Source organism: Pelophylax lessonae (genome assembly GCF_965119305.1).
Source record: "Pelophylax lessonae genome assembly, chromosome: 6".
NCBI lineage: Eukaryota > Metazoa > Chordata > Amphibia > Anura > Ranidae > Pelophylax > Pelophylax lessonae.
In genome coordinates, this window is record NC_138773.1 from 63,426,103 (window position 1) to 63,439,651 (window position 13,549).

A 13,549-nucleotide genomic window follows, 5' to 3' on the forward strand; every position below is an offset into this window, starting at 1 on the left:
TGGCCTCCCCAGATAGGGGCCAGCAGGGCTGGGAGAGATTTTACCGAACTCCCCTCTCACAGAAATCACCTGGAGCAGACACACAGCCAGAGAACCTTCCTGCAGCCACACCCGAAGCTGAATGATGTGAAACGACTCCTCCTACTGACAGCAATGATGGGGCACTATTCCTTCCACTGACACCAATGATGGGACACTATGCCTTCCACTGACACCAATGATGGGTCATTATTCCTTCCACTGACACCAATGATGGGGCACTATTCCTTCCACTGACACCAATGATGGGGCACTATTCCTTCCACTGACACCAATGATGGGGCACTTTTACTCCCACTGACACCAATGATGGGGCACTATTCCTGCCACTGACACCAATGATAGGGTACTATTCCTATTCCTCCCACTGACACCAATTATGGGGCAGTATTCCTCCCATCGGCACAATGATGGGGCACTATTCCTCCCTCTGTCACCAATGATGGGGCACTATTCCTTCCACTGACATCAATGATGAGGCACTATTCCTTCCACTGACACCAATGATGGGGCACTATTCCTTCCACTGACACCAATGATGGGGCAGTATTCCTCCCATCGGCACAATGATGGGGCACTATTCCTCCCACTGACACCAATAATGGGGCACTATTTCTCCCACTGACACCAATGATGGGGCACTATTCCTCCCACTGACACCAATGATGGAGCACTATTCCTCCCACTGACACCAATGATGGGGCACTATTCCTCCCACTGACACCAATGATGGGGCACTATTCCTCCAATCAGCACAATGATGGGGCACTATTCCTCCCACTGAAACTAAAGATGGGGCACTATTTCTCCCACTGACACCAATGATGGGGCACTATTGCTCCTTCTACTGCTCACAGTGGCTAAATATTTTTTTTTTACTCCCTTTGACCACCAAGCCTGAGACATTGTCTACTCCCACTGACACTGGGGCATTTTCTACTACCAATGGCCCCCCTAATGTCTGATGAACAGTAAACCAGCTCATTGTTTAGAAAGTTTGGAGACCACTGATCTTTAGGATGAATGGGGTCATAGTATGTAGGTGCAGTATAAGGGGGGGGGGGGCAAATATCTTACAATGGCTGTGTAGTGCTGGGCAGAGAGAGCATCTTCTCTGCCAGGTTTCTGTCTCCTTAATTGGCTGAGAGACATTGGCTCCTACTGCTGTCAATCACATCCAGTAAGGAGGGAGCAGGGGGCAGAGCTCAGGAGTGAGCATGCATGAGAAAAGTGGCTTGCTATGGGGGCACTCAATGAAGAGGAGGAGCCAGAAGCGCTGGCAGAAAAGGAGGATAAGTAGCTTTAATACCACTTTAAAAATGTTTCTTGCATCTGAATGGATGTACCTGTTGTTCGAAAGAAATTTTCCAACAGGTTCCTTTGACAAAAGTCGATCAAATGAGTGGCTTCTGTCAAATGGAGAAGGGCTAGCATGAACTGGACGAAATTTGCACAGTGTATGGCCAGTTTAAAGTGTTACTAAACCCACAACTGTAAAATCAGCCTGTCAATGCAGGAAAAGCATGTTTTTTATACTCACTGTGGAACCCAATGGGTTAATTCACCTCACTTTGTAAAAAGGCTGCTTGATCCTGTCTTCTCTGATCCTGTCCCCAACCCATCTCCTGATAAGTCAGAGCATTTGTAGCTACTCTATACATGCTCAGTTTGGTGTGGATTGCTTATGTTTTTTTTTTGGTTAATGGGAGGGTGCATGTGATCAGCACAGGGCCAATCAGAACTGTAGGGCCAAGCTCCTACAAGCTTTACTCAAACACCGATAGAAGTCACAAGACTGTTATATACAGCTGATGAGAAAAGGTATTTAGCAGTTTATATTTACTAAAATTATTGCATTTTCATATTCTGTATACTGTGGGAGACCAGATATAGTGAATGCAGGCTCCTGGTGAGACCAGATATAGTGAATGCAGGCTCCTGGGGAGACCAGATATAGTGAATGCAGGCTCCTGGGGAGACCAGATATAGTGAATACAGGCTCCTGGGGAGATCAGATATAGTGAATGCAGGCTCCTGGGGAGACCAGATATAGTGAATGCAGGCTCCTGGGGAGACCAGATATAATGAATGCAGGCTCCTGAGGAGACCAGATATAGTGAATGCAGGCTCCTGGGTAGACCAGATATAGTGAATGCAGGCTCCTGGGTAGACCAGATATAGTGAATGCAGGCTCCTGGGGAGACCAGATATAGTGAATGCAGGCTCCTAGGGAGACCAGATATAGTGAATGCAGGTTCCTGGGGAGACCAGATATAGTGAATGCAGGCTCCTTGGTAGATCAGATATAATGAATGCAGGCTCCTGGGGAAACCAGATATAGTGAATGCAGGCTCCTGGGGAGACCAGATATAGTGAATGCAGGCTCCTGGGGAGACCAGATACAGTGAATGCAGGCTCCTTTGGAGACCAGATATAGTGAATGCAGGCTCCTGGGTAGATCAGATATAATGAATGCAAGCTCCTGGGAAAACCAGATATAGTGAATGCAGGCTCCTGGGGAGACCAGATATAGTGAATGCAAGCTCCTGGGAAAACCAGATATAGTGAATGCAGGCTCCTGGGGAGACCAGATATAATGAATGCAAGCTCCTGGGAAAACCAGATATAGTGAATGCAGGCTCCTGGGGAGACCAGATATAGTGAATGCAGGCTCCTGGGGAGACCAGATATAGTGAATGCAGGCTCCTGGGGAGACCAGATATAGTGAATGCAGGCTCCTGGGTTTAGTAACACTTTAAGATTTAAAAAGAGAATGCTAGTAGTAATGAAAGACATTTAACAAATAACTGTAGAGTTATCCTGAATATGTTTATTATCAAAAGGAAAAAGAGACACAAATATCTCAAAAATCAACTTGAGTATGTTTTCCCAATAGATTAATATTGCATATATTTACACCAACATGCATTCTTTTTTTTATTTTTCTGGTTACAGGGACCCCAAAATGACTCTGGTATGTTGTTATTAAATAGATGTGTCGTTTTTTTATCGGCACTTTTTTTCATACTTGCTCCTCGCTGTGATGAATAAAGTTGATTTACATTGATTCAGTTAATACAAAACACGCCAAAGCTGGACTCCAGCCATAAAACGAAATTCATATTTGAAATGCAAATGTATGAGCTTTTGTTGCTGTGAATTTATTGTTGATGAAAAAGAAGCAATGCGGCCAATAAAAAGCTTTACAATAAAAACAATGAACAATAAAGCCTTATCAGGATCCCAGCTGTGAAATATACAGAATAAAACTCTTTTATGTGAATGGAGGAGAGCCTGGTACAAAAGTTCATCTCACTTAAAGAACTTTCTGAGAAATTTAAAGTGATTGTAAAGCCATTCTTTTGAAAATAGCAAACACGCTATACTTTTCTGCTGTGTGTAATGGTTTTGCACAGAGCAGCCTGGATCCGCCTCTTCTCGTCCCCCTGTCGGCACTTTTGGCCCCTCCTCCCTACCGAGTGCCCCCATAGCAAGCCTCTTGCTATAGGAGCACTTGTGCGGGTTCAATCCCAAGCTGGGCTGTGTGTGCCCGGCTTTGCACCACCTCCTGCTTACTGTCTGTAACTGCCAGCAGCAGGAGCCAATGGCACCCACTGCTGCCTCTATGTGTGGAGAGAAAGAGAGCAGAGAGAGCCGCTGCTCTTGGGCACAGTGCTGGATCGGGATCAGGCTCAGATAAGTATTTAGGGGGACTGGGGGGTGGACACAGGTTTGTTTTTTTTTTTAATAAACAAGTCAGGTGCTACTACCAGAGTGAAATAATAAAATTGTTGGAAAAATAGTTACCTGTGCCCAGTTGACAGCCTTCCACTTTGTAACATGATATGGAAAACATACAAAGGTCCGACAACATAGTATAAAAATCCAATCTTCTTTATTAAAGTGGTTGTAAAATCAGAAGGTTTTCTATCTTAATGCATTCTATGCATTAGAATAAAAAGCCTTGTGTGTGTAGAAGCACCCCTAATACTTACCTTAGCCCCCTCTCTATCAAGCAATGTCCACGAGTGCCTCAGCCGTCTGGGACTCTCTCTCTTGATTGGATGAGACACAGCGGCTCCCACTGCTGTGAATCAGTCAGGCTCGCAGTCTCCACTCTAATTCATCCCAAAGGTGTTCTATCGGGTTGAAGTCAGGACTCTGTGCAGGCCAGTCAAGTTCCTCCACCCCAAACTCACTCATCCATGTCTTTATGGACCTTGCTTTGTGCACTGGTGTGTTGTAATGTTGCAACAGGAAGGGGCCATCCCCAAACTGTTCCTACAAGGTTGGGAGCATGAAATTGTCCAAAATGTCTTGGTATGCTGACACCTTAAGAGTTCCCTTCACTGGAACTAAGGGGCCAAGCCCAACCCCTGAAAAACAACCCCACACCATAATCCCCCCTCCACCAAATGATTTGGACCAGCGCACAAAGCAAGGTCCATAAAGACATGGATGAGCGAGTTTGGGGTGGAGGAACTTGACTGGCCTGCAACCCGATATAACATCTTTGGGATGAATTAGAGCAGAGACTGCGAGTCAGGCCTTCTCGTCCTACATCAGTGCCTGACCTCACAAATGCGCTTCTGGAAGAATGGCCAAACATTCCCATAGACACACTCCTAAACCTTGCGGACAGCCTTCCCAGAAGAGTCGAAGCTGTTATAGCTGCAAAGGGTGGGCCAACTCAATATCGAACCCTACAGACTAAGACTGGGATGCCATTAAAGTTCATGTGCGTGTAAAGGCAGGCGTACCAATACTTTTGGTAATATATATATATTTCTATATCAGATAGGAAGAGAACATTTGTATGGCTTGTGTCTTTATATTTATGAGCTCTTTTACAGACCAAATATTTGTAATTCAGTTCAGCCAGTCCAGGCATTCACATACCCCCTGCCATGCATCATAGACAGGTGAGAGACACCAAATTTCTGTACATCAGAGGAGCATTACAGCTTGGTCACCACCTTGCCCGAAGCCTTCTGATTGGACAATGGTAAAGCACTGATGGGGTCTCTCTTTGCTTTCCTCTCCTGTAAGCCTTTTCCCAGTATTAAGCTGAATAACGAACATTCGTATGAAAAGGTGAAGGTCACATTCAGTATTCAAATTTTGTTCATTCGAGAAAAACTTTCCATCCTGCTCCTTTGAATTTGCTTGTCACTGCAGTCGAAATTGAACGTCGATTTGACCTCACTAATGGCACTTTTCCACTGCAAGTACCGGCTCGGCTCTACTCGGCCCTGCTTGGCCCGGTTTGCTTTTCCACTGCTGGTACCGCATGGTACGGTGTTGGAACGGTTCGGTACGGTACGGTATGGTTTGCTTTTCCACTAAAGTAGTACTAAAGTTAAGTGGGTGGGATAACAACGGGGTGGGTGGGATGCTCTGACCAATCAGTGACTAGTAGTGACTGCATGCAAAGGATTGTGGGATATGGTACCGAGTATGGTACCTCTTGGAACCACAATCGAGGTGGTACTGTTTTTGAGAGCCGTACCGTTCGGTTCCATGCAGTGGAAAAGCGCCGCCGTACCGTACCGGACCGTTCCTACACCGTACCATGCGGTACCAGCAGTGGAAAAAGCACAAAAGCGAGCCGAACCGTTCGGTTCCATGCAGTGGAAAAGCGCCATAACGCTTCAAAAATCGAACGAAAGATTTCAAACTAAATTCTACTAGTGCATGTCCAGCATGACAACTCTGTATAAAGGAATAGGACCCTGTGACACCCACTGTCACCCGCCACCCATCTCTGGGTATGAGTACTAGCTTGCAAAGGGATTACGGGATTATTGGAAATCAATATAAAGAGAGATTTTAGTACTTATTGCAGCAGCATTTAAAAATCCAGGTAATTCTTTTTTTAATGAAGAGATAACTGGAACATGAGGGTGGATTTTTCTTCTACAGGGCATTTCAGCTCTAATAAAATGATTCACAATAGTCAATCAAATTAGTTAAACTTCAACTAATCTCTGCGCATCACTAAACATTTAATTAAACAAATTAACGCATGAAAAAACCTACCAAATTTCTCAAATATAAATAGATTATAGAATATTATGAATTATCACTTATTATAACAAGTACCATGGTAAATGAGTCAAATTAACACAGGTAATTCATTCATATAAAATAATTAATTAGCATACCCGCCTGCTAATTAATTAGACCTAATCTAAGATAGTTATCTCAATAACCAAAGAGAGGATCATTTGTAATTGGCATACAAGGGAACCTTATACATATATAGGGGGTACATATAGATTTAGGCCCCTTTCACATGGGCATTCCGATCTGGTCCGCCTGTCAAGTTTTTTCAGGCGGACCTGATCGGATCCTCCCTGCACCCCTATGGGGCAGCGGATGTTCGTGGTGACATGTCCGCTGACACACGCTGCTATCCGATCCGATCCTGTCCGTGAAATCCAGATGGATGGAAACCATATTTTCCATCCGTCTGGAGGATCAGATAGGATCGGATGAAAACGGTCAGGCGGTCCGTTTTCATCCAATCTCCCATAGAGGAGAGCGGGGCTCTGACAGGTCCGTCTCTGCAAAGTAAGTGGACATGGTCCTGTCACCCGCCTGCTCAGTGGGAATCAGTGGATCGATCCCCGCTAAGCAAAACGGAGCCCGCCGGGCGCCTTGCCCATGTGCAAGGGGCCTAATTCCCATACAGAGAAGCAAGGTTTTTAAAACAATGGGTTACATTAGGATAGCTTGTTTTACCCTGTAAAGCTGTACATACACAGGGCTAAACAAGAGAAATCAATCGATTCCCACATCCACACTAACAGCATGTTTGGAGGATTTTCCACTGCTGGCTATTGTATTCAGACAGCCATAGGACCCGCAGCTGCCTCAATACCCAAACAATGACAGCATCTAATAGGACAGATAATCCCTGTCCGGCACATGCAAAGAATTTAACTGTTTTCTGAGTTTAGTTCCACTTTAACCACCTCCCACTCGTCATATAGCAAAATGACGGCCAGGAAGTGGTTGCTCTATCCTGACTGGTCATCATATGACATCCAGCAGGATAGACCGCTCTGCGTGCCCAATTCCCCCCCCCCCCTCCCCGCGGCAATCGGTGGAGCGGTGTGTCACTCTGACACACCGCATCTCCGATCTCAGTAAAGAGCCTAGGCTCTTAACCATGTGACAAGCTGTGTCCAATCACAGCTGGTCACATAAATAGGAAGTGCCATTGATCACCTTTCCTCAGTTCGTGCCTGACAGGAGGCTCTCCTGACAGGGGGGGGGGGGGCGGATCTGTGTTGGTAATCACAGTGCAGACCCTTGGGGGATGCCACTAGAGCCATCAGGGATCGCCCACCCATGGCCACCAGGGATACCAATCAGGGATCAGGGACCCTTTCATGCCCTCCTCATCAGTGCTGCCCATCATTGCCATCTATCAGTGCCGCCCACCAGTGCCCATTATTGCCATTTATCAGTGCCACCCACCAGTGCCCATTATTGCCCATCAGTGCTGCCTTTCAGTGCCGCCTATCAGTGCCTATCAGTGCCCATCAGTGCCGTCTATCAGTGCCCACCAAGGCTGCATATCAGTGCTACCTATCTGTGCCACACATCAGTGCCCAAGTGATCCTGCAGAAATGGCAACAGTTGTAAATTCCAGGAGCTGTGACATCAGCCATAGGCTCATAAAGCCCAGCCAATGTAGGAGCTCCCTCCTCTCCCCTGCAGCAGCTGCTCACTGACACAGGAAAGCCAAAGCTGTGGGATCACATGACTGGAGTGGATTAAAACCAGGTAAGTATACAAATATTTTTTATACAATTTAGACAGGATATGTAGGAGTGGGGAGGGAGAATTTTACCCACTAGCCTACTGGGCACTTCACCCCCTTCCTGCCCAGGCCAATTTTCAGCTTTCAGCGCTGTCGCACTTTGAACAACAATTGCGTGGTCATGCAACACTGTACCCATATGACATTTTTTTCACACAATTAGAGCTTTCTTTTGGTGGTAATCACCAGTGGGTTCTTTATTTTTTGCTAAATGAATGAAAAAAGACCAAACATTTTGGGAAAAAAAATATTTTTCATAGTTTTTTTTTCTCCTTCACTGATGTGCACTGATGAGGCTGCACTGGTGGGCACTGATTTGTTGCACTAATGGGCACTGATAGTCTGCACTAATGAGGAGGCACTGATGAGGCAGAACTGATGGACACTGATGAGGAGGCAATGGTGAGGTTGCACTGATATGCAGCACTGATGGGCACTAATAGGCGGCACTAAAGAGCACTAATAGGCAGTACAGATGGGCACTAATAGGGGGCACTGATAGGTGGCACTAATATACAGCACTGATGGGGCACTGATAGATGGCACTGATGGGCAATGATTAGCAGCACTGATGGACACTGTTGTGGCGGTACTGATAATCAGGACACTGATGATCAGTGCCCTGATTATCAGTATAGATGTCCCCTTTTACACTGGCCGGTTATTGGCTTACCAGCTGTGACAGCAGGAGGAGAGGAATGCTGATAACCGGAAAGTGTGTTTACATTGTGATCGGCTGTGATTGGATACAGCTGATCACATGGTAAAGGGCCGCTGTGATTGGCTCTTAGCCTGATCTGTGATTAGTTGAAGGATACAGCGATCACAGAATGCGCCCGATGCGCGCAGCAGCAGGCGCACAAGGGGCGTGGTTCTGGGAGGACATCAATAGACGCCCTCCCAGAACTGGTTGACCGCGATGTAACCGTCATTTGGCTATAGCGCGGTCGGCAAGTGGTTAAGGATAGTTAGACTTAAACTAAATTTGGCCACTTTAGCAAGAACTGGTGGAATTTCCATCCATGTATGGGAAGGGTTGGTTGTAAAGAAGTCAATCTACCTATTGACTTCTGTACAACCATCCTGTTGGAAAATTTTCCCTTGATGAGTGCCACAAGCTATAGGTGCTGATCGGGAGCTGCCAGCGGCAGGGAGGTCTCCCAGCTGTCGGAATACAAAGGCTCAGCGGGGAGGATTCCCCCATCCAGATCGAATGTGTGAATAGGGAAACTGAGTCATTTTGTTTTCATTCAAGCCGTTGGTTAAATAAAAAAAAATGAATCTTCTATGGGCTGCCTTAGGCTTTTAATCCACTATAAGAGCCGGTTCACACTACCGCGACCAGAAAGTCGCCCCATGAAGGAGCGACTTTTTAGCGCGACTTTAGCGTGACTTGTACACTTCTTTGAAGAGAAATGATAGGCGACTTTGTCTGTGGGGAATGCCTGGGTAATCTTTTTCTTCTTCCTGGAAAGCCTGATCACAGTCGCTTGAAAGATAAGGATCTGACTTAGAGGCGACTCCCATTGAAGTCTATGTGCACAAGTCGGATAGAGGTCGCCTTGAAGCAGTACAGGAACCTTTTCTGAAGTCGGAGCGACTTCAGTAGTGCATATTAAGACGGCTCTCATTCATTTACATTGCATTTGTAATGACAAGCGACTTGGGGCGACTTGAGGTCGCACAAGTCGCGTCCCAAGTCGGAGTAGTGTGAACCGGGTCTAACTGTCTGCTATGCAGGAACCTGTTGATATTTCAGCAACAACGTTGCTTTTAATGTGATTTGGTAGTGTTGACATATGCCCTGTTGATTGATGCGAAGAGTAAATTTTAATGACAGGTCCACTTTAAGGATTTACCAATTATTTTTGACACACTTAAAACAGAAATCTGTCGCAAAATATATGTGCTATGGTATATTCTTTCAACCAATGCCTGTGATACGGAACAATGTCTTCTCTCCATAGCTACACATACTGCAAGAGCAGCAAGAACAGGTCTAACATTTTCAAGTCTGACGGACAGCAAAGCATAAGAAGCAGAGCTGTATTTATGAGAGAGACCTAATATAAAACAGGTTCACACTATAAAGCTCATTTCATAAATCTCACTTTGCTACTTGGATAGTAAAAACTATCAAAGTATCCTATAACCCAAAAGTGGAACTTCCACTTTAAGGCCCTCCTGTCCTGACCACCTGACATGCCACATTTGCCATGTCATTTATTTGGGGGGGGAGCGGGTACCTAGATTTGACAGGTACCCGCTCCCGCTTCTGCTCGAGCCACCTAGGCCGCTCAAGCGGAAGTTCTCCTCTCCCCCTCCCTCCCTGCAATCTTCCGTCACAGGTCCCAGAAGATTGCCCAACCACTCAGGACGCTCAGGCGCAACTCGTGCTTGCGTAGTGCGCACCCGACTGTGAAGCAGCAACGTGCCCTGCTGCACAACCCACTCCTGGCCTCTGGATAGGGTTTCTCCTGACACCCCAAAAGGAGCACACCCGACTCCTGGGACGAGGCTTCCTGTCTCATGGGTGGGGCACCTCTAAACCCTCATTGAGACCTCCTGTCTCTTGACTCCTGGCTGGGGCTCCTCTGACAATTGGGTGAGACCTCCTGTCTCCAATATGGGAGCTGTCTCTGAGCTATCCTCAGGCTTGTTTATTTAATGACTCTGCACACTCACACAGGCTGCAGGCACCCAGTAAAAACTCAGACGCAGGATTGAAGGTTACGTCCCACCCAAGACCCTTTGGACCCTTCCAAGCTCCAGGTCCCAATCCGCAACTTCAGAATCTGGAGAAAACCAAAAACACAGCTTTCTCCGCTCAGAAATGATAGTCTGGAACTTCGCATTAGGCCTTAAAGCGGAGTTCCACCCTAAAAAAATTGGGACAGTCAGGGCTAGTGCATTTAAGCAACGATAGCCTCTGAACTGTCCCCTGTTTAACTTACCTGTAAGAAGAAATACTTACCTTGAAAATGTCTTGTCCAGCGCTGCCATCTCAGGTGTGAGCAGCTGAAGCCGGAGCGTGTCCTCTTCATGTCCTCTTCGGTGATGTTGGAGTCCCAGAATGCCCTGCTCGTCACTTCCGGAGCTGGTTCTGCACATGCCCAGAAGCTGTTCAGCAGGGAATGACGTGCCTGCACCAGAAGAGATGAGTGACACCGGCGCAGGCACATTGACTCCTGGGATTGATGACGCTCATCTCCCAGGAGTCAATGCAAGGAGGAAGTGACGTCGGGGGCCGTGGCCGCAGAGGGAGGAAGAGGAAGGAAGGTACGTTTATTTTGATTAAAAACAAGGTAAGTGAAACAAAAAAAAAATGTAATTATACAATTCTTTTTCAGGTTTTTTTAAGCTAGCGGACGGTCCAAAGTTCATTTTTAGGGTGGAACTCCGCTTTAATGTGAATCCTGTGCTATTTTCTCCTACGTTTTCACAGTGACGGGGCCTAGCACTATCACAGTGGTTATAGAACAAAAGGCACCCCTTTATATGAAAATGTTTCATAGCCTATCCCGTGTTCATTTGGCAGCCAGCATGCACATTGAAAAAAATCCTGGAGATGTCTTCATAAATAGAGTATCATCCTCTCCTGACCAGGTTTTTGTTTTCAGACACTTCACTGAAGTATATGCTGTATAAAAATGATGATCTTAGGTTGCTGACATTGAGTCAAATGGATATGATTTATAAAAAACAATACGTAACTTTATAGTACTATAAAAGCTACACTAAAAGCTTCTTAAAGTACAAATCATAAGTGTGTATTTGAGTTACAGGAAGATGCTATTGTGATGAATCTTTTCAGCAGAATCCCTTTTTGGGAACATTAGTGGTGAGACTACCGCAGTTCCCAACCTTTTCTGTGGCAGTTACATAACCACAAACTCTTCAATGTAATCCAGAAACAAATGAAAAAGCTGGTAGGAGATTAAACTTGCTATAACTATTATTTCTAGGTTGAATGGTACCTTGCTGTGCAGATATCACGGCCCCTGAGATTAGAATCATACAACACGGCCCTAAACCAAAGGCCTGCATTTTGTGAGATCATCATAATCATGACATTGATGTCTCTGATGAAGAGTAAAAGAAAGCATCGAAAGCAGCTTACCCGAAAGTCAATGCCAACGGTGGAGATGAAGCTACCAGCCAGGAATGCACCATCCTTAAATCTGACCAGAAGACAAGTCTTTCCCACTCCAGAATCGCCGACCAGCATCACCTAGAATAATAAAGAACATAGCTGATCACCGTGGATCTCCATATCTATCAAAATTTAAGTTGGTACTTTCAGCACTATTGCTGCTAAGATTTGGTCTGGGCAGTGTGTGGTTATCTAGAAGATAATTAGTGTAAGGGCTTAGCTAAGGGGTTAGGTTATGGCTGGAATACACGATAAGAAAATCGGCCGAAAATTTTCGTTCAGCGAGCGATCAGCCGATATTCTACTCGTTAATGTCCAGCCATCAATGAGCGATATCGATATTGAGAACGAAAAATACAGTATGAAAAACACGAAAATTAGTGTTAAGAATTAGGCTCCTTTCACATGGGCTTCCCGCCCGGTGGACTCGGTTTTGCTCAGCGGGGATCGATCCGCCCACCCCCCGCTGAGCAGGAGGATGACAGCTCCATCTCCACTCTCTGTGCTGAGACGGACCTTTCAGATCCCCTCTCTCCTTTATGGGAGATCGGATGAAAAGGGACCGTCTGTTTTCATCCAACCCGATCCTCCAGACGAATGAAAAATAGGGTTTCCATCCATCTGGATTTCACAAACAAGATCAGATTGGATAGCAGCGGGTGTCAGTGGACATGTCACCGCTGACATCCTCTGCTCTATAGGGGTGCATGAAGCATCCGATCAGGTCTGCCTGAAAAACTAACAGGCGGACCTGGATCGGAAAGCCCTTGTGAAAGGACCCTTAAGGTAATTGAATCTAAACACAACGAATGAATGCGTATGACCGAAATTGCATCGCATTCGCACCAAAATGGTGCAGGACCCTTTTTTTTTGTTCAGCAGTGGAATTGGATTACATGGGTGTTTATGCCTTTGCGATCCAATTCCCGGCACCATTTGACAGTTCGCACTGCAATCTGCAAACCAATCTGGTCATTAACTTTATACTGACACCCCAGCAGTTCGCAGATGTCAGTGTAAACCAGTGTGCGATTCGGGAACAGGCACTGAATCGCAGGGTTTCCCGCATCGCACCAGTGTAAACCGGGTTTAGGCTCACAAGCAAATTAAAACAGACAGATGCTTAAAGTGGTTAATAAGCCACTTATTTAAAATCATCTAATCCCCTCTGTAATAGAATAATAAGTGCTCCTGTGCCTGTGTTATAAAAAAAATACTCAGATCTGTACCTAAATCCGAGTGTCTCCTGGCGCTCAGCTGACTCCGCAGATCTCTCCTCTACCCAGCTGACAGCTCCAGCAGGCGGGGCTGAGCCGGGGAGGAGAGGAAGAGAGGAGAGAGAGATCCGAGTGGTCACGTGATCGCCGGGAGTGGCTCGGATTTAGATACAGATTGCCCTTTTTATCTATAACACAGAAACAGGGGCAGTTAGTGTTATATTATAGAGGGGGTTGAGTCATTTTAAAATAATTATGAGAGCAGCAGGAGGGGAGGGGGCAGGCACTGATGAGCAGACAGGCAGGGAG

The 13,549-nt window shown here is 46.0% G+C and overlaps 1 protein-coding gene across 1 annotated transcript in view; it reads right to left on the reverse strand.

Annotated features, from left to right (window-relative positions):
* Positions 1 to 13,549, reverse strand: part of RAB26 (RAB26, member RAS oncogene family) — a 509,349-nt gene that overhangs the window by 417,452 nt on the left and 78,348 nt on the right. The window contains exon 2 of the mRNA XM_082261275.1: positions 11,991 to 12,101. Coding sequence (XP_082117401.1) covers positions 11,991 to 12,101 — 111 coding nt within the window. The remainder of the gene's footprint in view (positions 1 to 11,990; positions 12,102 to 13,549) is intronic.